The sequence below is a fragment of the Trachemys scripta genome, chromosome 10 (genome assembly GCF_013100865.1).
Source record: "Trachemys scripta elegans isolate TJP31775 chromosome 10, CAS_Tse_1.0, whole genome shotgun sequence".
NCBI lineage: Eukaryota > Metazoa > Chordata > Testudines > Emydidae > Trachemys > Trachemys scripta.
The window spans coordinates 16481322-16505730 of NC_048307.1; the positions used below are offsets into that span (position 1 = coordinate 16481322).

Here is a 24409-nt window from a genome sequence, read left to right on the forward strand (position 1 = left end):
GTACATTCCTGTGACATTTTGAGTAAATAAACTTAAAAGTACCATAGCAAAAATATTAACCCTTCAGTTGATGTAACATTTATTTTTCTATCAGTCTATCTCTAGTCTCACATCATGCTCATTACACAGTGTCTGGGACAGTCAAATGTTGTGTCAAGGAAGATATTTAGATACCTGTACTTTATTTAATAACAGAGACTACCTTGTAAATCCACCCACTTTCACTAAATGACTACTTAAATTCCAGGATTATCATAAGTGAAAACTCAATTTTGGGAAGATTTTCCTACCCTAAAAGGAAATTTTAGGGAAAATATTTTTATGTATCAGTTCCAACCACTGCTTACTGTGAACATAAATATGAATGCTGAGAAGCAAAAGCATAGTCATTGACTTGAAAATTTATGCGTAAGCCCTAGATTACCAATTTACCAGGGTTATGGGTGCATTAAAAATGTATGATAGAAAGAGAAACAGTTGTAGTAGAAAAGATTAACCAAAAAATATCTGAGAGCTGTGAACCAGGAGTATGCAAGCAGTGAGTACAGATGCTTATTGCATGTGTATTATTTAAAACTAACAGATACGGAAAACTGCTTATGCGGGTTAATTGTCTTTACTAATTTTTGTTTTAATAAATATATTAACACTTAAACTGAGGAAAGCCTTGCAACTTGATTGCCCAGAACACAGGAGGAACTGAATGCAGGCAAGTACACTCAAATTTGTTTGCTCCAGGAGCTTGGATGTGAACGCTGTTGAATAAGCATCTTGGATATTGAAATGCACAAGAACACACAAACTTTGCTATTAAATTCTTATATCCAGCCACTACCACAGGTAGTAATTTTTAAACAGGAGTAGGATTTAGGCCAGACATGCAATCATGGATCCTGGTATCATCCTGTCAGAACTTAACAACATGTTTAGTGACCTGGCCTGGAAATGTGGACTATCTTGAATAGCAAGTTTCAGTGTTTAATAAGCACTTTGAGTTGGAAGATGCAATAGAAATAAAAAGTGGTGTTTTTGTTTGCATGTCTATTTCCCAGCATGCTTTTCTAGTTAATAGCTAGTTCATAGTACTGCTAAGGGGTGAGTTTTGGAAACATGGGTTTGGGGCTCACTACTATGTACACTGTTTTCGTGTGTGCTTTTATAACTAGACAACTGGAGTGAGAATAACAAAACTAAGTTTTTTTTTAACTGAGACAAAGTGCGTTTAGACTTTTTATGCCTAGAACAAATGGGAAAGAATGCTCACCAAGGATCTAACCCTGCATTGCTTGCATAGCCAAAATTTTCACTACAGTCAGTGAAGTTTTAGTTGTGCATACAATGCACGATGATGCTCTAAATTTGTAATATGTATAGTAGGTCAAGAGAACAAAAAATTGCACCATATATCAGCAATATATAATATTTTTGGAAGAACAAATTATGGAAAATAAACACTAGATAATTCTAAGCTTTTCCCCACTCCTGCTTGCGCAATTCATTTCTTCTGATCTTCCCACTGACTGTCTTTGGCAACTGTTGAACAAACTCCACCTATTGGAAAAGAGAAGAAATTACAACTAATACAATATATAGTAAGAGGTAGATAATCTGCTCTACATGTGTACACTATTTGCTCTCTTGTACAGACATGGAAGACATTAAATCGATCCAGTTATGGAAAAGGAAGACATTTTCCATGAGATCTATTGTAAGGAGTTTAAATGGATAAAAGTATCAGCAACAGAAAGTTTAGCAAAGGAAAAATAGATTCTTTTTGGATTATTAAAAATCTTTGACTTTATCTTTTAAAAATCTTGTAGGCCCATCACTCTGAGAAATAAACTGATGTTCATGATGTACTGAAACTTTAGTGTCAAACTTTTAAAGATTCTGTTCCTCAGTTTCTCAATGTCATATTCTTTATGCTGGAAACATTTTGCTAGATGGTTCTCCACCATAATAAAATGTATAGTTTGCATAAAATTTTGGAGAAATTCCAAAACTGGATTAACAGTTGGTAGACTTTATAGTTATAAAACATCAACCGGTTATATTTCAATGCATCTTGAAATAATTAGTTTATGCATCTTTCTGACACTGTTAGTATAAATGTTCCTTGTTTAGTAATTTGCTCTTTGAGGAGCAACTTTTGTTCCCTGTACCCAGCCAGAATAACTAAACTTTGTGTTGGGAAGCTCTTTGGGACAGGATCTTCTTCTATCCACTGCAAGTGTTAGTGTGGCCATTCTGTAGCTGCTTTTCAGCCTCAGGTTTCAGTAACCTCTGCAGCTTTTCTGCCCTCCTTATCTTGAGGGTGATCTGTGGTTGGGGAGTCTGTATTATGACAGATCACGCAATGCCACCACCCAGGAGTCTTTGCAAATCTATGTTGGCTTTCACTGTTCTGCCCCTTCCATGCCACAGAAATGCTAAAGGATGAGCCTTATGCACCCTGCAGGAAAAGTAAGATTCGTTCAGTGCAAACATCAAAATACATGCATGTGGGCTAAATGCATCAGAGCAGGGGTAGGCAACCTATGACACATGTGCCGAAGGCGGCACGCGAGCTGATTTTCAATGGCACTTACACTGCTGGGTCCTGGCCACCGGTCTGGGGGGCTCTGCATTTTAATTCAATTTTAAATGAAGCTTCTTAAACATTTAAAAACCTTATTTACTTTACATACAACAACAGTTTAGTTATATATTATAGACTTCTAGAAAGAGACCTTCTAAAAACATTAAAATGTATGGCACGCGAATAGGGTGACCAGACGTCCTGATTTTATCGGGACTGTCCTGATATTTGCTTGTTTGTCCCGCGTCCCGACCAATGTTTGATCGGGATGCGGGACAAACAAGCAATTTTGCCCTCCGCTCCGGCTCACAGGTGGAGCCCGGAGGGGCTCTCGCGCCCCCCCACCCCGACTCCGCACCCTCCTTCCTCCATTGGATCCCTCCCCAAATCCCCACCCCCCAGCCCTGCCCCTCTTCCCCCCCATTGGATCCCTCCCCAAATCCCCTCCTCCCTCCCAGGCTTGCACACGGGCCGAGGGCAGTGCGGAGGCTGCTCCTGCCCTGCAGCCCCCTGGGCAGCGCAATGGGTCCAGGGGCAGCGTGGAGCAGGCAGGGGGCGGAGACATGCATGGGAAGGACACACTCCTGCTGGGAGGGGCCAGGCCCGGCTGCCTAGTTCGCCCCCTGCCTGGGTGGGTCCCCAAGCTTGCCGCGGCCAGAGAGGGGCTGTGGGGGCGAGTGTCCCAGGTGGGGCAGAGCGGAGCAGCCTCTGCTGCGGGGTCAGGGCAACGGAGCCCGGGAGCGGCTGGGCCGGGAGCTGCAGGAGGGGCCTGGAGCGCAGCTTGACTGCACAGCTCGGAGCCCAGGCTGGGCCCGGAAGCGAGGGGCTGGGGGTGTATCAGGGGTAGGAGCCAAGAGTTGGGTGGAGATGGGGCTGTGCCACTGCTGCCTGGCGGGGGAGGGGGAGGCACGCTGGCTGCTTTTTTTTTTTTTTTTTGCCCCCCTCTCCTCCCACATCCTGATATTTCATCTTACACGCGAAACTTTAAATCAGAGTGAACAAAAGAAGACTCAGCACACCACTTCTGAAAGGTTGCCGACCCCTGGATTAGAGGATTAATAATATGAATGGCAAATATTCCCCCAGAGCCTATTATAGACACTCTAGAGTCTGCAGCACAGAGTTTCTATGCACTATTTCTATACCATAGAATCAAATTTAGCATTGCTATAAATTCTTTAATATAAAGTGGAGATAGGTAGAGCTAGGTAGAGCTATGAAATTCAAACAAACATATTTGCTGTTGACCTGCTATTAAACGTAGCAGAGAGGGCAAAGAGCGAGGATTTCTATTTCAAATATCCATTGGTCCTTACAGTAGGGCTAAAATGAAATCCTGTGAGTCTGGAGAAGACGAAAGGATAATTTTAAGAGAACCTATTTAAGATAGGAATCCATTCTCAGGCAACACTGGAACCACAGCTCCCAAGTAAGTGTATATTTTTTTCCAGATTGTGTGTCCTACTGCTCTCAATTCCCCTTTTCTCCTATCCATTTTTCTGGATTTCTATACTATCCTTGTCACTCTGGTATATGAACATCTACAAAGGGTATATCATATGTTTGCTAAAAATAAACATTGAAAATGGGAGATGTTAGAATAATTATGTTTACTCACCTGTCCTCTGTTAGCTTCTTATTTTTAATCATGGCAGAATTTGATTTGTGATTTTTATCATTTTGATATATCAATGCTTAGTTTTCAGCATTTTTTCAATGTTTATCAATTTCAGTTTTCACAGGGCAGAAGAGTATCAATTTTAAACTTTTTATTTTTATTTTGACATTTTTCACAGCTGTGGGAAATTATGGGGGGTTTGGACAATATTTAATGACAGTAGATGTTGAGATTCAAAAAGTTTAAGCTTTATAACTGTTAAAAACAAACTGTCAACAACACATGTCAAAATATACAAATATGCTTAAATCAAACTCGTTCTCAAGCAGCATTTTTCTTTCTTTGCCGGTCTTTAAATTTAGATTATTTTCAATGGAAATGTTTTTTGTTTGGTTTATGTATACGGTAAAATTAATGTTTACTGACATTTACTGATAGAAATCTAAACCTGTCAAGCCTGCTTATGATTTGTATGGAGGAGGGGGGGGGGTATAATAAAGCTTTTGTACATGGAAGTTCTCTTATGCCACTTGTTGACTAAATGTAATGTAATTATCTAAAATACTTATGGTTAAGCACTTACCTTTCTTGGATACTTGTATGGAGCAGTGACCTTTTTAACGTGGTCCTGTAGCTCTTTAATCAGTTTTTCTGGCTCATGTGAAACATAGTCAGATGCCAAAACAACAAAGGCTTTCACCACCTTAAAAGATCAAATGTTGATGAAACAAAATGCACATAATACAGTACAAGGTCTTAGTGTTTAACAAAATTCACTTGCTGACACATTACAAAGTAATTAATTTACAGTGCAGGTACAAAAACCTTTACCAAGGTGAATGCCCCATTAACAATTTGAGTCCAGCAGCTGCTTATAGGTGTAATATGCAGGAAGTGGAGTAAATTGCAGCCATCCTTATCTTTAATTTGCAATTTCAACCTATAGGGACTACAAGTCCCAGGATGAAAAACTACATAAGCAATATGGCTGCTCAAATGAAGATATGGCATGTAGTGAAGACTGCAGTTACTTTGCAATGCAGCGATGGCCCCACTTCAGCCATCCCTATGTCTAGATGAACATTAAGAATTTGCTGAGGGCTTTGATGTGAATGGAACGTTTCAACAATTGTTTGGAGGAGCCAGCTGCCTCAGGATTCTGTTTAAGGCTTTTTTTAAAATACCTATTTCTATAAAAAATCCAAGCACATAAGATATCTTAAGTCCTTTACCTCTCCTCTGATGGGATCTGGGCTGCTGACAACAGCTGATTCTACTACTGCTGGGTGCTCTATCAGTGCACTTTCTACTTCAAATGGTCCAATACGATATCTTTAAAATGAAGAAAAGTCTTTTATTGTTATATACATTTATTAGTTGGTGAAGTTTGCATATAAAACAACTGTGTGTTGGCATCATCTGCATTATTTGAGTCCTAACATTGTAATGAATGCACACATAAATTCTTACCCAGCAGAATTGATGACATCATCATCTCTTCCAACAAACCAGAAGTATCCATCTTCATCTACAATCCCCCTGTCCCCAGTGATATAGAAATTCCCTTGTAATGTTGAGTCTGTTCTCTCTGGATCATCCTAGTAAACATTAAATTATATTTGACAAACATTAACCTTTCTGCAAATAAAAGAAATTATACTCTAATGTATGCAAGAAACTGATCTCAGTTTATTCCAGCATTTAATTTATATTACAACATAATTTAGCATGCAAAAATTCAGCTTTGCTGAGTAGTCCATATCATAGTGATACGTATTAAAATACCAGCAGATATGAACAACATGAATGGAAAACATTGTTCATATTCATAATTGTGGATTGAATACAAAGCCTATAATGTTTGAAATAAACAGAGCAAAACTCAACAGATGTGGAGTTAATATATAATTGTTGTGGGTTATGTCTTTGACTAGGTTTTAGACTTGTGTTTTTAATCATAATGAACTACCCAAAATATGCATCTTGGCCCACCATATTAGGAACCTTTGAGGATTATGGGCTGAGATGTCTGTTATGTAGTATTAAGTTTATTTGGGGGAAGATTTCCCAGCTCTTATTTTCCTTTTTGTCTCTGCTCCTCTCTTTCCCTCCACCCCCTAGTTGTCAAAAAAAGATGTGTTTTAGGTTGACCAATCCTAGCTAAGAAAGGGGATATATATAGCTCCCTCTAAAGCTAACTAAACTGACTCCTGGATTGGCTAGAGGGGGTAATTTAAACATTGATATTTCCTGTCCCTCCCTCATTGCACTGTTGGGATGGCATGGTCACAGTTGGTTTTAATAAATGAAAAGTCTTGTTAGCTTTAATTTAGTCTGCAATAGTAGTAAAGAGGAAGTACATGTACATTGCTTCTTATCTAGTATTACTTTCCTTTCAACCATATAATGTATCATATTCACTTTTTCTAGAGAGCGGGCTCTGTTAGTGTGACAGCCTTCACGTTTGCAGCACCTGCCATCTGTAACAGCCTTTCTGTAACTTTTCACTTTAGTGAAAATCTGGTCTGAAAACAAATCTCCCTTGCCAATTCATCTTAGTTTCCATCTTTTGCTATTATTTATCCATTTAGTTGTATCTAGCTTTGTAAACTTGTGGGGTATAGTCTGTGCTAAAGAGACTTTGCAGACACTTAGATTGTAAACTCCTTGAGGTGGGGATCATCGTTCTGTTATGTGTTAGTACAGCACCGTGCATAATGGGGATGGAATCTCTAGGTGTTACCACAATACAAATAATAATGTTTAGTTTCAGTGGCTGAATAGTAATTGAATTTTATAATTTTTGTGTGCTTTACACATATATAAAAATAAGGAATTTAACAAGTGTGAAATTTAAATTTGTGAAGTTCCTTACTATATATTGAGTGAAAAGACAAAAAGGTCTCGTAGGTTTTGCTTTGATGGCGATATCTCCTTCTTCTCCAGGAGGCAGAGCATTGCCGTGTTCATCTATAATCTAAACCCCAACAAAATACACAGTGGTGTTATCTTGGCGTTTAATTTAAGCCATAATTTTCATTAAACTAATAAAACCTGCATATTTATTTGGAAATACTGAGTTTAAAAAGTCAATAATAGAAGTGACTGTAACCAGCAAGAGAAGCTTCCCCTCCTAAATGAAACAGAAGAATAAATTTTCACCTGAAGATTCCAAAGCACTATACAAACATTAATTAAGCTTAGTAACACCCAACTGAGCAAAAAGGTATATAGCAATTGAGCGGTCAGGAAAACTGAAGTGCAAAAAGTTGCCCAAAGACTTGCCTGCATTAGCAAGTCAGGAGCAGACAATACTGATTTCCAATATCCTCTAACTAACTCTTCCGCTGAGACTGGTGTAGGGCAGTGACTCTCAACCTTTCCAGATTACTGGTGTAGTCCCCTTTCAGGAGTCTGCTTTTTCTTTTGTTTCCTGAAAAATTCCTTACTTTCTCATTTCTACCATATAACTATAAAATAAATCAACTGGAATATAAATATTGTACTTACATTTCAGTCTGTCGTATATAGAGCAGTGTAAACAAGTCATTGTATGAAACTTTAGTTTGTACTGACCTTGCTAGTGCCTTTACATAGCCTGTTGTAAAACTAGGCAAATATCTAGATGGGTTGATATATCCACTAGAAGACCTCTGCGTACCTCCAGGGGTGCATACCCCTAGTTGAGAACCACTGGTGTAGGGATGTAGTGCAATCACTCAGATAACCTATATGTATAGTTCAATGTATCATCATATGCATTTTTCTAGAGAGAGTTTCTCATTCATTGTCATATCATCCCTCCCTATGGTGTAACTATTGAATGCAGCCTGGGTTTGTTTTTGTTTTTTGTTTCCCCTACCGATTGGCTTATCTCTACCTGGGACCAAGCAAGAAATTTCACAAACTATCTAAAGAAAATTTGTATAACATAAGAGGAATCTGACTTTCTGGAGAGCTAAACTGAAAATGATTCAGTGGGAGGGGAGGGGGGAATCCTCTCTTTGTCTACCCTAAACTTGCTTGAGCCTCCCTGAGGAGAAATCAGTATCTTCTTGCTTGGAGAAAAAGGTCCCTAGGGCTTACAGATCTGCTGCACAATACCTTAACGTCATATGCTGGAGACGGCATTCCCATTGAACCTGGTTTAATTTTCATTCCCTTGAAAGTTCCGCAAACCAGCACCTACACCAAAAAGTTTTTAAAAGTAAACTCTGCAATCTCATGTATTGAGTTTTTAATTTATATTTAATATACTCAACTAGTCTGGCAAATAAAGTTACAGTATATAGCAACCTCTCTGAGAAACAACAATGAATGATTCATTATAATCATACATTCACTGAGTAAACTTCTAGGGACCAAATTCTGCCCTCAGAATTGTGCTTATAGCTCCAATTGAAGTGAATGTGAGTTGTGAATGTAAATCTTTAACAAAGGCAGAATTTCACCTGTGATAAAGAGGAATATGCTTTAAAAAACACAGAAGTATTAAGTCCCAATCCAAAGCCCACTGGAGTGGGAGTTCTTCCACTGACTTAAATGGGCTTCTGATAAAGGCCTTAATTTTCTGGGTGACTTATTAAAACTAGATTTTTCCATCATCATTTAATATTACAATTGATTTTTCCCTCTGAAAGATGACATGACTGTATATTATATTTTCAAACGTATTTTCTTAGCAGTCTGAATGGAATTTACTTCTGTGTTTTTTAAAGCATCTGACTGTACCGTTTCTGTCTGGCCATAACCTTCATAGATATCCAGCCCGGTTTGCCTTTTCCACTGCTCCATCACTTCTGGGTTGATTGGCTCCCCTGCACTCACACAGTGCTGCAGGCTCTTGAATTTATAGCTTTGTATGAAAGAGAAAAAGGATTAAAACTGCCACAGTAAGGAAATACATATAAAGTATTTAAAGGGGTTAAAACTGCCACAGTAAGGAAATACATATAAAAGGCAGATTAGATTCTTTGTGTCTCTTCTTTTAGTAGAAATGTGTCAAAAAGAGTTGATTCTGTAGAGGAATTGAGGGGGGAGGGATAATCAGATCTTAAATGACATGAGTTGCTGAGTTGGCTTATGCCCTGAAGCATGAGGGTTTATATCCTTCCAGAACTCTTGTTTTTTGTTTGTGTGTGTGTTTTAAATCCTCACTACCATAGCTGTGGAGCCTCTCATATCCATAGCAATATAAAGTCTTTTTTTCATCGCTTGGCCTCAATGATACCTTGTGGCAATGAGTTCCACAGGCTAATTGTTCACTGCATGAAAAGTAGTTCCTGTTGTTAGTTTTAATGGTCCAGTCCTGCAAGTGACTCCACATGAGCAGACTCCTGTGCCTATGCAAAGCCACACTGACTTCACTGGAGCTCTGTGTACGCAGACCCCTGTACCCACACACAGCTTTTCTGAAGCCAGTAGGGCTCCATGTCGGTGCTGCACCTGTGTGGAATCACCGACATGATCAGAATCTCAATTTGCTGCCTTCCAATTTCATGAAATGGCTTCTTGATCTTGTATTTCTAGAAAGGGTGACTAGAATTGGCTGATCTACCTTCTTTGTCCATTCACTATTGTATCCCTTTATCATGTCTTCTTCCTACAGAATATACATAAAATATTTATTGAGCCCAGTTCATTTTAATGTAATTGCATGAAGTTAAACTGAAGATAAATTTGGCACATTGTGAAAGAATGCACGTAAAACTGCAAGTTCCATATTTTACAAGATGTTAAAGGTAAAATAGTCTCTTACTCTAAGCTTTCAATAGGATCTTAAAATACAGAAGAGTATTGGCATTGAGCCCTAATGATTTTATCAAAAGCTTATTCATGCCATAGTAGCATTGTCATAATCACCAATCCTTGTACATTTCAGTCAAACCAATTTGATACAAACATACCCTGGTAGTTATTGTATTCCAGGAACACCAGTAATGGGGGGAAATATTTTGATTGCTCTATCAAAGTGGTCTTCCTGTAAACTCGGACTATAAAACAAAGCTTAAGATCTGATTATAAAAGTATATTTCCAATACTAAAACTCAAAGTACTGTCAGTGCTGCTAAACTGCTTTTCAAAGTCTTACTCCATTTCACTGTAACTTGCTAAATTTGTGGGAGTTATATTATCCCCATGTCTCATATTATGGTACTCTGACTTTATTTCTAATACATAAAATTCAAGACATCGAGAAATACACAGCAAAATTTCTGTTGTACCATTGTAAACCTTGAGTAACTTAACCAAACCAAAAGCAGAATTTGGCTACTGTTTTGGTAGAATATGATGATCTAATATGATAAAATATTTTGATCATTGTTTACCTGGTCAGATGATGCTCATTGTTTACCTGGTCAGATTATGCTGCACAAGCAGTCGATAAGCAGTTGGAGCAGAACAGAAGGTTGTGATGGGAAATCTGGACAGAGTCTAAAGAATTTAAAATAAAAACTGTCTAAATGTTGCAACCAAAAATAACAATGCTTCCCACAGTTTTTTACTCACAAGGAAACCTAAATGTAAGATATTTATGTATTAATGAATGTAATAGCTCCAACCAATTTATGAAACACATGAACATTATGTTGACTAGCCTTGAAAATACAGCAAGTGTTGAAGTCCTAAATACTTTTTCGTCTTTAAATAGCTTTTATAGTTAGCATCATATTCCAAGCGTCTTGTCACAGAAGGGTTTGCATTCTCAAAGCATTTCCTTACAGTTACAGCTCTTATTACTCAGAAAACAATTGGAACCAAAAGTATCATCTGTAAAACATTCCCCAAATATTCTGACACTAGCTAGTGTTTTCCAGCAATCAGATTAACAAAAGGATATGCAATGTTAAGGACATTACCTTATAAGTGCAGCTTCAGTAAGGAGACCATAGTAGTAGGGATGTGGAATATCCCACATGAAGTGAATGATGCTTGGCTGTTTCTCATAGCATCCGAAGTTGTATGTGCAGGATATTATAAAATATAATACCAATGCCAATTTATAAGGTTAAAAAACTCAGTCTTGTATCATCTCCACTCTTCAGTGTTGAAATATTTACAGTTCATGATTGAAATGCCATACAAGATGCTCATGTATCCACTACTGTTGTTCACGGTGTAATAAAACTGCAGAGGATCCTAAAGTGCTTTACAAACTGTGGTTCCAGTCCTGCAAATGCTTGTGTGTGTACGCTTCACTTTATAACGACCAGTAAATGTCTGCAGAATCATGCATTGTAACTAGGGTTTTGTTTTGGGGGATTATTTATTTCATTTTTCAGGGTTTATTTTTAGCAATTTTTGAGTTTTCTGTAGATATTCAAAAATCAGGGGTCTTGGGGCTTTCTCTTTATATATATTGTAATGAGTAATGTATGTTATGTACATTACTCAGTATTAGAGCCCCATATTTTTTCAAATGTAAAACAACAAAAATTTTAAAAACAGCATACTGTACTTACTCCTGCGACTTCTGTCCATGGGGCTGGGCCTAGCTCCCTGCTTGGAGCATTGCAACCTGGAGCACAGGGTCACAGCACCACTCAGGTTTGGCCCATTTGCCCTTCCAACATGACATGGTGGAGACAGGCCAAATTTGAGTAAGTGGCATTGTGACCTGGCATGTTGGATTGCAGCACCCCTCTCTCAAATTTGGCTGGCAGTCTCCCTGTCATGACAAAGGGGTGTCTGAGCCAAACCTGAGTGGCGCTGTAACCTCTGTGCACCAGCTTGCAATGCACAGAGCAGGGAGCTGGGCCCAGGCCTGTGGGAGAGAGGCTCCTACTGCAGGGTGAGTACAGGGTGAGTTCTCTCTGCAACACCCCTCACAGCCTCCGACCCCCTGGGGGAAAGATCTGACACCGCCTGGACCTCCCATCCCAGAGGGAGGACCCAGCCCCCCACCCCTCCCAGACCTCCCATAATCAAACAAAAGAAAAGAAAATCCGCAAAAAATAAAACAAAAAATGATAACAAATAAAAATGTTATGGGCTCTGCTCAGTATAGCAGTATAGACTGTAATGAGTAATCTCTTTGTAATGTTCCCTAATGCACTTTAACATAGTACTGTTTCAAATGGCACTACATTAACATGCACTAAGGAACCTTTAGTGTGCACCAGCAGGGTCTATACAGACCAATTAATCATAGAATCATAGAATTGGAAGGGACCTTGAGAGGTCATCTAGTCCAGTCTCCTGTACTCAAGGCAGGACTAAGTATTATCTAGACCATCCCTGATAGGTGTTTGCACAATATGTTAGCGCGCTTTAGAAATCACATCCCCATAGTCACATGACTGCTCCAAATAGATAAGCGCTTAGTTACAAGTAAGCATTTCCAGGGTTTTTCTGGTGTTTACTGGATAAACACTGATATCTTGTTCTTTCTTTTATTTTTAAATTGGGGATGTTTTATCTCTGTTTATTGGTGAAAACCTCAAATCAGAAGCCCTAACTATAAGGTCTGCTCAGCAAAGCACTTACACACATGCTTACCTTTGATGCCAATGTGATTCACGCACCTAATTGAAGGTAAACGGGTGCTTAAGCAATTTGTTGAATCAGGACCTATATAAATATATATCACTTCTAAAATGTGATTGGTGACCTCTTCGGTGAAGAGCTGCAGCCAAGGAGCATGTTGTCTGCTGTGCAGTGGGAGAGGTGAACATCTGGGCAAGAGCAGCAAGGGAGGAAAACCATGCTGTTAGGAAAATGCCATTGTTCTTGTAACTTACATCTAGGACAGTGGTTGGGTCAAAACGTGGCATGCTATGTACAAACACACATGCCCCCTGAATCCATGGTGCAAAAATGCTACTCCAAGCTGACTTTGCCCAGCCTGTGTCTGATGTATTCCAGAGTATGTCGGAGGAGGTTAAATCCAGCCAGTACCTGGTAAAGAAAAATCTGTGAACAATTTTTTTAAACAGAATACATATAAAAATGATAACAGCAAAAATATTACTGGGACAAATAGTCACTATCTTGTCTTAATTGAGATTAGCGAACAGCTGAAACCCCAAACAAGAGTAAGCCACCAAACATGGCCACTGTGTCATTATTATAGATTAGTTTTGCATTTTTTCATTAAAATATTGTACCAGTACAAAGGCTTATGATGTCTCAAAACAGAGCATCTTGAATTCATATTTGTGAATTTGTAGGGGATTTTGTTCAGTTTGTTTTTCGGGGGGTAAGAGTTTCTCATTTTACTTTACTTTTATTTGGTGTTCTGTTATCTATGATTACTTGCCAGTCATAGTGGAATGTACTACAGTATCAATGTTATTTTCCCAAGGTAAAATATCCCATTTGCAAATCTGAGCTTTCATAAAGTTATTTTGTTTTTGTGGGAGATGTTCTGTGCATTTCTCATGTGCTGTGATAAACCCATGCCTTTATAAACCTTATAAAACCACAAACTTTCTCTCTTTATAAAGGTCCTTGCAGATGGTTTATAAATCACCTGATCTTCTTTGAAGATCCAGTAGGAGAGGTTGATTCCCTTCTTAATAGATAGTTTTGGATTTATTTATTTTTTTAAGATAAGAAAAGCAACTACATACCAGTGCTCTGATTCAAGGTAACCATAACTGGCTAGTGGAATTACTCAAATTAATTCTTGTCTCCTGGAACAATAATCTTGTCATGAATTAAATGGAACTTTGATATTTTCTAAGCTATTGAAACAGAGAGATGTTAGTGAAGTGCTATGCTTCCTTCACTTCTGCCGTGTGACCATTTGAAGAAATACCCATGTGGTTTAAAGCAGTTATGATCCATACCTTCCATTTACAGTCAGTCCAATGCCATAACTACTGTGGGAATGTTCAGTCATTTTTGGAGACCCTGTTGTTCCACTGGTAAAAAAGATGGTCATTGGATCTTGATTCCTCGTGGTCACACAGCTATGATCAGCATTAGCGTTTCTTTAAAAAATACAAGATGGTGAATAAAGTAAGTAAAAAAAATATAACTTATGGATCCCAGATGATGTTCAAATAAAATAACTCTTGCAGAGTTACAAGAGACGGTGCTTATCTGCACTGAAGGGAGTAGCTTTTTCCCAGGTTTATCTTTAGAGAAGTGTGACTACATATCAAGGATAATGCGCAGAACTTGGCTGCCTATTAACAGGTCAGCTGGCATGAGATCTGGCTTAAAAAACAAACAAACTGCAAACTTTACATTTCAATTTTCCCCTTTTTTTCTTTCTCTCACCATCTGCATTTCAAATTTTACATTAAAAGAAAATCTTGTGATAGTAATCAACTAAAAGGGATGTCTCCATTTGGAATTAGGGGTGTGATTCCCAGCTCTGTGCATTAAAAATAGAATTTTAGGCTAGCTGCCCTGCCCCTGAGTATGTGTCTAAGGTTTCTGATGGGCACTTATTTGGGATAGCTAGCCCATCTCACCGCTTGTGCCTCAGTGGCTGCATTCTATTTTTAGCACTCTAGCTTGATGAAAGCTAGCGCGATTATGTGTCCTCAAGCTGGGGATCACACACCCAGTAGAGAGCCTGGCCATATGCCAAGGAAATAAGTGGGAGAGTACCTTGGCTCCACCCACCCACAACACCAGTAAGCACAGCCGAGCTGGGGCAGTGAGTTATACCAGGGAAAGCGTTAGCCTAATTACTGAGTGTGAGCCTTTGATCAGTATGTTCACACCTTTGTGAACTGGGACCATGGAATCAATGTTATTATCTGAATACAGCATGTCCCAAGCCTTTAATAACTGAGCCCCACCCTTTTAGGCAGGGCCAGCGGAACCCATTAGGTGACCTAGGCGGTCGCCTAGGGCGCTAACATTTGGAGGGCGGTGACCGCGGCGGCCGGATCTTCGGCCGCCCCAGTCGTCGGCAGTATTTCGGGGGCAGGACCTTCCGCCATCCTCCGTGGGGGGTGTTCCACCCCTGGGGAAATGCTGCCTGAACATGTATTTTGTGGTTAAATACTAGTTCATACACACTAAATACAAACAAAACGGGCACTGGCCTATATCTGGTTCCTAACAGTCAATAGAATTACATGCTCATTGGTATTTTTTTCCAATGTTCATTTCTCCTCCTTCTAAAGAGATGAAAATATTTCACCATATTCAACATTAACAAACCAGCCACCAGGCTTTTCTTTCATGTTACTGCAGCACTTTGACAGTGGCAGCTACTCACGTAAATAGGTCTTTAAAGTTCAGCCATCCTTCCCTCTGGTCCTCTGACACAATTAGCTTGCATTTCAAAGACTGGCATTCGGACACAATGCAATCTACAGCTGGTGCCAAAACATCATCAGTGATAATACACTTTGCCTTTGATGTTTGTACTCTATGGAGAATATCTTTTGCTGTCAACTGTGTTGTCCCAGGAATAAGGATAGTTCCTAAAGGAGGAGCCAGCTTTAAAATTTAATAATAGGATTGTACAAATCTATTAACTAAATTCTTCCCACCTCACTCTTACTAATAGATCCACTAGCTTCAGAAGTTATGTCTGTGAATAGGATTTGGTTCTGAGTTTGTACATATATTGCTTTTTCACAGACTGAATTATAAATTAGGATCAATATAAATTAGGATCAAGTACTATCACACAAAATGTCTTTAGCGTAGTGGGATAAGAGAAATTAGTAATAGAAAGATTTCCCTCATATGGAAGTGATAGACTTGTAAGAATGATGGGTTCAGAGGTGAAAGTAAGCTGGTACGGCCCGGTACGGCGTACCGGCAAGAGCCAGTACGCTGTGCCGGAACAGACCGGCTGGTGATTTAAAGGGCCCGGGGCTCCCCGCAGTGACTGGAGCTCTGGGCCCTTAAAATTGCCTCCTGAGCCCCGCTGCCAGAGCCCTGGGGTAGCGGCAGCAGGGCTACAGCGGTGATTTAAAGGGCCCGGGGCTCCGGCCGCTGCGGGGAGCCCTGGGCCCTTTAAATCACCGCAGGAACCTTGGCGGTGCAGCGGGGCTCAAGCGGCACCCTAAAGGGCCAGGGGCTCTGTCGCTGCGGGGAGTCCAGTCCCTTCAAATCACTGCCCGAGCCCTGCCACTGCTACCCCGGAGCTCTGGCAGCGGGACTCGGGCAGCGCTTTAAAGGGCCCGGGGCTCCCCGCAGCGGCGGAGCCCCAGGCCCTTTAAAGCACCACCCGAGCCCCATTGCCGGAGCCCCAGGATAGCGGCGCCACGGCTCAGGCGGTGATTTAAAGGGCCAGGGGCTCCAGCCCCTGCGGGGAGCCCTGGGCCCTTTAAAGCGCCGCCCGAGCCCTGCTGCCGGAGCCCTGGGGTAGTGGCGGCAGGGTTCCCTTGGTAATTTAAAGGGCCCGGAGCTCCCTTGTGGTAGTGGCAGGAGCCCTGGGCCCTTTAAATCACCCCTGAGCCCTGGGGTTGCCAGCCGCCTCTGCATCTGGGAGCTCCGGGGGTGATTTAAAGACTCAGCTGCAGCCAGAGCCCCGGAGCCTTTAAATCTTGATTTAAAGGGCCCTGGGAATTTAAAGGCCCCGCCTCTTCTGGTTGACATCTCTTCTGGTTGAGGCCATGCCCCCTGCTCAGGACTCCAGAGTACCGGTAAGTCCTTTAAGTTACTTTTACCCCTGGATGGGTTGAATATTTATTAATAAGAGTCGATGGGTTAATGTCTCTTAGGAGTTTGATAGCTTCACCTTCTTCCTTCAAACAGTATCTTCCTTCCATTCCTATTCTTCATCATATATCTCATATGTTTTACTATGGGAGCCAATTAGCAACATAGAGAAAAGCCCTATATAAAAGACCCTATTCTACCAGCAGCCTGTGTCTATATGCAGTTTTATATATATATATATTATTAGATATATGATTGGTTATACTAGAAAGGGAGAACGGACTTGTGGATAATGGTCTGGGCTTGGACTCAGGGGAGCCGACGGGCTTGTCTACACTTACTGGGGGATCAACGAGTGGCAATCGATGCATCGGTGGTTGATTTAGCGGGTCTAGTGAAGACCCGCTAAATCAACTGCAGACGAAGTTACACTATTCACATAACTCAAATTGCGTAACTTAAATTGAATTTCCCCTGTAGTGTAGACAAGGCCTCAGTTCTAGCACAGATTTCCTCTGTGACCTTAGGCAAGTCACTTAGGGCCTGATTTTCTGAGCACCCATGCCTCCCACTGAAATAATTAAACTCTCTGTGTCTCACTTCCCCATCTGTAAAATATGGATAATACTCCTCTGCCTCACAGGGGTGTTGTGAGGATAAGTTATTAATGTCCATGTGGCACTGAGATAGTTTGGGTTTTATTAAATATTCAGACTTAGAAAAGCCTAAATATTTAACAAATCCTGTGGCAAAAACTTGGCCAGACAAACAAATATAAATGTGTGCTATTGCTCTTGCGAGCATATTATGGGTACATTTGCAGTTTGTCATGAGCAGTGGACAGTGATACAGGCACATAGGATAGTAGGCTTTTATTAATGGGAGAAGTAAAGTATGCCTGAAAATCCAATAGTACAAATGAAGACAGATCTTGATGTTACAAGCATTTTTTTAGCTGTACAGCATTGGTGTTTCTCATCATGGATGTGTTTGTAGTTTTGACCTCATTAATTACTGATTATTGATGATTTCATTCATAACTCCTATTATTTTTACTAACCTGTTCGCATACAAGCCACATTTACTAGCCACCATTCTGGTATCCGGGGTAGAATCAGCATAACTCTGTCTCCTTTCTGCAGACCACATACCTCAGAGAGGACATTGGCCACTTTTCTGGAGCGGAATCCAAGCTCCTCAAAGTTCCACCTCACCTCATCGCCTTTATCGTTTACCCACCACAGGGCTAGCCTTGTAGGCCTCTTTCCTTCCTAATGAACGACACGGCATGTTGTAAGTGCTTAGCTTGATATGCATGTAACCGTCCCTCAAGTCCAACTTTCCAAGACAGAGGAATGTTCATTTCTTATACACAAAGGCAGAAATCCTCACCCCACTGAAATCTGTAGAGTTTTGCCATTGACTTCAATGGAGCTGGGATTTCACCCCAGATTTAGAATAGTCTATAGATGTCAAGTTCCTTTCCTGAAGCTAACACATTAGATAATGAGAAAATGCTGCACAATGGCTAGTGCAGAAAACTGAGGGTCACTTTGGTTCTGGCCATGCCTATATTTTCCAGAGTGGCCTGTAATTTTGGATGCCTCAATGTTTGGGGGGTTGTAGCCAGATAGATACCTACAGCCTGGGTTTCAGGCGGGTGGAATACCCGCAGCTCATACTGACTTCAACTGCAGTGGGGGATGCTCAGCACTTCTTTAAATTAGACCAAAGGTCCAAAAATCTAAACAGCCAAAATCATAAACTCCTTCTGAAAATGCAGATCTAAACCTCTCTGAGTCTGATTCTCCATTTGTCAGCAGAGGTTACTGTGTGTGTTGGGGTGTTGTGTGGATAAATTAACTGATGCTTGTAAGGTGCATTGAAATCCTTGGCTAAAACTTGCTATTGAGGGACCAAGTGTTATTTATGAATAGAGTATAGGTAATGCCTAGCATGTTAGCTGAGATCTTTACTGGTGTGGCAGAGATCTGTACATACTCAGAACAAGTTCCATTTAAAGTAATATAATGTGTAATTGTCAGGCATCGGTACAAGGTGAGTAGATTTTTATTTGTGCATTTTAAGGAGAAATCCTGTGCCTCCTTCCTTGGCCACAGACCTTTTCTTTAGATGTTGATTCTTGAAAAATTTTGCTTGCATCCTGTGAAAAGTTGTCTTTACTTCCCAAGAACGATAACCTCATATTATGCAATAGTGATGATTCACCCCCATAAATTTTATCACCCCCATTTTTCCGACAGAAAGACTGAGACACAGAGAATTTGTGATTTGTCTATGGGTCTAATCCGGCATCTCTTCTACCTATTACTAGTATTTATATTATAGTCATGTCCCCAATCCAGACTGAGGTCCTTCTGTGCTAGGTTTTGTACATACACACAGAGATAATTCCTGACTTGAAGAGTTTACATTCTAAGTAGATACGACAGATGAAGGGTAGCAAGTGAAATTTGCAGAAGGGAATTGAGGCACAGAGAGGTTAGGGCTTGGTTTACACTACCAACTTATATTAGTATAACTATGTCGCTCAGGGGTGTGGATTCCTGAGCGATGCAGTTATACCGACCTATCCCATGATGTGGACAGCACTATGTTGACAGGAGGTCTTCTCCTGTCGACATAGCTACCACCTCTCAGGGAGGTGGAGTGCCTACGCCAACAGGAGAAGCAATCCCATCGGTGTAGGTAGCATCTTCTACCTACCGTGGTGCAGCTGCGCTGGCGCAGCGCTGTAAGTGTCAACGAGCCCTCTGTGATTTACTCAAACTCACACAGGAAGACAGTGGCAGAGCTCAGATTTTCTGAGTCTCAGGGGAGCGTCTCAGTCACAAGACCCTCTTTTCTCTGTTACTCATGCTCACAGTCTCATTGCACTCAGGGAGGCTATTCAAGTAAGCAAGAGCTATAAGAGTGGGCCCAAAAGCAGTGGAGCATCTATAACTTGGGAATTCCTGGCTGTTAGTCCTATACTCCAACGGCATTGCCTCTCTGACCTGAGAGGGTTACCAATCTGTAGCCAGGAAGTAATAGCACTTGCTTCTGCCAACTATGTTTTTCCTCTGATACCTAACACGAAAATCTTAGCATAAGGAAGTTAAAGGAATGTTACCTTTTCCATTTCAGTCCATTTGTCCAGCACATCGGTTGCAAAATTGAAGTACTCTGGCACCTCTGGTTTGTACTGTTGTTTTAAGGATTCATAGTTTAAAAAATTCTGAGGGGCCAATACCCTGTAGCCTTTTTTAGAGAATTGGAAGGATGCGGTCAAGGGAGTCCACCGGAACCTAAAGCTTTGGGTTTTCAGTAAAAACTGCACGACAGCACAAGCCATAATGGGTCCTTTCAGGTTATTCTGCAGTCAGGATAGTCTTTGTGGACCATCTATCTGAAAGACACACAAAATAAACAATTGCCATGTGGTTTCAAAATAGAATTAAAATGTCCTTATAGGTCAATTATGAAATAATTGAACATTATAATGCACTTTCTTAATAAAAAAAACCCCTGGATTAGCATGTGCCCCTCACTTTGAACTGTTAAAATATTGTCACAAATGTATAAGCTGGTTGTGCTGTGAAGGTCTCTTACTGCAATTGTTCTGCTTCACTCCAACCAGAAAACAAGTAGAGCTGAAGAGCACCTATCACAGGCTCCAGCTGTCCCTGATAACTGCCACCCCCTACCTCACTGGTTTTGCTTAAAAAGTGTGTAAGTGTTTAGCAGGAGAAGACTCATAAACTAGCATTCTGCATTAGTCACCAAAGCAGGGATTAAACCATTGCCACTTGTATAAAACAACCCCTGTAGCCCCTCAATGAACCATGTATTCATAGGTATTTCAGAGTCAAGAAGAATACATGGTCATGGCAAAACCCCAGATGTATAGGCAGCGGCACCTCAAGCAAAGATGGCACTTGTAAGAGGTTTTAGCAACAGAGGGACTGTTTCATCTCACACCAGGGTACATGAGTAACTGCACTGTTGGAAAACTCATGTAAGTGAGCACAAAATCAGGCAGAGTGGGGAAGATTTTGGAATACTATCTTCTTTCCAGGGTAAATGTGATCAGTGTTCAGTCCCCAGCCTGTGTCTAGAGGTGGAATGACTCAAAAAAGATCAATGCATACTTGCTATAATGATTGTTCTTTTTAGTATTTCACAAGCTGAAGTAGCTATTCATGGAAAGCAGAACTAAGTAACAAATCAATTCTAAACAGGTTCATATACTGCCCTCATCACTGTAGTAGCTAAGTGCACCTTCCAGTATTGCAGTAAGCAACGTTACTACCATCTGTCACCTGTGGTCATTCTTTCTCTCTGCCCCTAGACTGTGCTATGTGCCTATATATTTGAAGCCCTGCACTTGGAATGAAAAGTGGTAATAAGAGAAGACTCTGGTTCTGCTTTAGAATTGAAAACCACAATAAAAATGCCTAACAATAGATTAGGGGATTCAACATGCACATGAAAACGATTCTACCACCGGGTAGAAGGAAGGAATTAGAATGGGGAGAGGGGGCTAGCCACAGAGGATGCACTTTTTAATGCATTTATGTCTGCTGGACAGCCTGGAGATAGTCATGCTCCACCCTTGGGATTGCTACAGCAGTGTCTTGTAAATCCTGGACCCATGGGGCACCATCACAGAGAGACCAATAAAGACCAGTATACAGAGACAGAAGGAAAATATCAGCATGAAATCTCTGAAACAACCACATGTTTAAACCTTGGATACAAAACTGTCTAGGAGTCATTTATACTCATTGGTGAATTTGCAGTTGAGGACCTGATTCTGCATCCCTTGAGCACTGAAACTCTAGTCTCCAGAGCTGTCAATGTCGCATCATTCATGGGTATTAATATTCACATTTAAAAAAAACATACTCCAGCTGCTAATATTTCAATTGCAATGTATAATTGAGAGGCACTGGTATTGCTATGCTCTTGCAAATACATGAACATACTTTACAGTCCAATCACATTAACCGTGCCTTTTGGTTGAGTGTAATCTGAATAAACAATAGACAATGCAAAGCCAGAATGTAAGAGATTGAAAAATAGCAGGGAACACATTGTTCTGGAGAGTGCACCAACAGTCTTGTGTGAGTTAACGCCTAGCCAGAACATTACCTGGTACAGCAATATGTTTAGTAACTTGACTGTATTCTGCAAGGAGCAGCATTGTCCTGTTTGCCAGGCGCAGCATAATAACCTTTGGCCATGCTTCTGATGGACACAACTCCTCAATGAGGCCAGCAGAGATGTCAAGCAATGAGATTTTAAACGTCTCCTTGAAACACATGCAGCAAAATTCATCCTCACAAGAGGGAGAAGTTTTAAAAACTTCCTGATAATAGATCCAAAGTGAAGGACTCGCCAATATCCAAAGACCAAAACCTAGCAATAAATCTGGAAACGCTGGAAGCTTCTACTTGGATAAATATTTACCCAACGGTTAAACACAGTATGCAATGCCAAGTTTGTTCAATGATGTTTGTACTGAATAAACAAGCATCAACTAAGGAAAAGGAGGCGGTTTGGGACAAAACTGATCTATGGCGTTCAATCTGCACATGAGCTACAAAGAGACACAGGAGACACTCACCTATGTAAAAGAGTGGGAAAGCCAGAGAAAGAGGACCGAATATGAACAAGGCAGAGAAACACAGATGAGAAGAAAACTAATACTGGCACTACACCAAAAATATCCCTGGCAGCTCCCCAGGGGGTTCAGTCCCCCTTTGCCATCCCCAGAACCAAACCTGATCTGCACCTCTTTCAATCATCCTCATTATAAGAGACACCTGTCGTTTCAGACCCAAATGCCCCACTGCCTCGCAGTTGGAGGGGCCTCTCAGAGTTGTCCTAGCTGATCTCCATCAGAAACCTTAACTAGACTATATCAGCCCTTAACTAGATTTAATGTAATAGACCACACTGACTGTGCTAAAGTAATGACTCCCACAACATCCCACACAGTGTCCTACTGTGTTACTGTGCCTAGTGCCCCTTGTTTGGGGTCCCTGCTACGCACCATGTCCCTCAGAGACACAGAGATAACAGTGCGCTGCTAACCCTGAACGTGGCATGAATGCTCCAGACTCACACGAAGGGCTGCCAAATCCTGAACACACAGGAAAGAAGCTGATGTTTTTCTGCACAACTCCGAAGCGAGGTGGAAAGTGCAGGATATCCTGTTCCCTCCCACCAACAACTCCCGAGGGACTCTGGCTGTTCACTGATAACGCACGGCTAAGAGCCAAGGCACACCCTCTCTGATCTGCGTGGAGCACTCACAGCCTCTCGCTCCAGCCCCAGGAAGTATACAATGTTTGTAAACTCCTCCTGCTGCTGCTGCTGGACGATCAACCCTCAGCCCCCAAGCGGTGGCTCTGGGGCCAGCAGGGAATCTGAAGAAACTCTCATCAGAAATATTTGGATCGTCTGATTCTGTGGTTGCAGGATACACGGAAAGAAACCGATGTCGCCGCTATTATGCATTTTATCATTTATGTCGTGTGCTTTCTCTACAAGAACTATCGGCTGCCCTGCTGGGAGCTTTTTGACCATGCCGGACTGGGGCTACCTGCATCAGGGGAGAATAGATGTTAACTGTCGCAGGGAAACCTCCATAGTGTCTAAAAGAAACGGCTCTAGAAAGATTCCCCCAAATAAGGGAGTTGCTGTCTCCCTAACAGTTAGTGAGACATGCAGCAGGTCTGCATGAGTGAGATTTTAAATGTTTCTTTGAAATATACCCAGAAAAATCCTTCAACAGAGGAGGCATAGAAGTTTCGTCCTAAGGAATCCTCAAATGAAAGATTAAATTGCCACAAAGGATGCATGAAAGTTAATAGAAAACGATGGAGAAACTCTTTTTTGTTTTTTTGACAATATGGTCAGCAAATGTGCTGAGAACACTTGGATGAGAAGCTTTTATGGTTCAGGAATAAAATGATACTCTCCGTGACAACCTAATCTTTTAAATTGTTTCTGTGCATCATTCTTTTAGATGAGGCATAAAGCTGGTTTCCGGGCTACATGTTGTCATTTAGAAATCTCATGGCACTTTTCACAAGAGTAGGGCCCTGAATCCCAGTGTCCTAGTTAAATTCAGTTTGGCTAATTAAATTCTGCCTACCTAAAACTCACCAAGCAGCATCATCTGGAGAAATTACTCTTTGCTTCGTGTTTTTCAATTGTTTTGTAATGTCACTATGTGCTCTAAGAAGACATCTATCATCATTCTCTCCAGAGGCTGCTGCATTTCGATACAGAGTGAAGTGGTTCCTTTATTAAAAACCCGTCCTGCACTTACATACCTGCTTTACTTTATGCACTATGAGTAGTCTGGTTGCCTTCAAGGGGATTACTCACATGCTTAAAGTTAAGCACATTTGAAATCTTTGCAATAGCAGTATTCTGACAGCTGCATCGGCTTAAGGCCTTGATCCTGCAATCCTAACCGATCACAAATATCATACAGCTCATCTGGTTTTTCTGACAAGGGATGGCCTTTATTTTATACCCCAAAGTACTTGTACCATAGACAGAGTCTATTTTTCCTCTCTGTAAATGTAAATTATTAATGTTTTAAGTGATTAATTAGG

The 24409-nt window shown here is 40.9% G+C and overlaps 1 protein-coding gene across 9 annotated transcripts; it reads right to left on the bottom strand.

Moving 5' to 3' along the window:
* Positions 1-1413: 1413 nt before the first annotated feature.
* LOC117884556 (acyl-coenzyme A synthetase ACSM3, mitochondrial-like) lies at positions 1414-23032 on the bottom strand. Of its 9 annotated transcripts, none has more exons than XM_034785015.1 (14): positions 22906-23032; positions 19909-20180; positions 17836-18046; positions 15379-15586; positions 13988-14131; positions 12938-13094; positions 10552-10631; positions 8928-9051; positions 8301-8381; positions 7072-7173; positions 5667-5794; positions 5429-5528; positions 4780-4899; positions 1414-1551 (listed from the first exon to the last, which is right to left on the bottom strand). In XM_034785015.1, the coding sequence occupies exons 2-14, from the start codon at positions 20128-20130 to the stop codon at positions 1465-1467; spliced, it is 1764 nt and encodes a 587-aa protein (XP_034640906.1). In that variant the 5' UTR covers positions 20131-20180; positions 22906-23032; the 3' UTR covers positions 1414-1464. The 9 variants fall into 9 exon arrangements, with proteins under 9 accessions (XP_034640906.1, XP_034640904.1, XP_034640905.1 ...); XM_034785013.1 differs by having other exon boundaries at positions 19909-20184; XM_034785014.1 differs by having other exon boundaries at positions 19909-20184; positions 22875-23028.
* Positions 23033-24409: the final 1377 nt, after the last annotated feature.

Coding starts and splice junctions, on each gene's coding strand:
- LOC117884556 (XM_034785015.1), bottom strand. CDS start 20,130: ATGGCTTGTGCTGTCGTGCAGTTTTTACTGAAAACCCAAAGCTTTAGG. Junction 7,174..8,300: donor CTCCAGCATATGACGTTAAG/GTATTGTGCAGC, acceptor GTTGGGGTTTAG/ATTATAGATGAACACGGCAA. Junction 5,529..5,666: donor GATGTCATCAATTCTGCTGG/GTAAGAATTTAT, acceptor TTCATTTTAAAG/ATATCGTATTGGACCATTTG.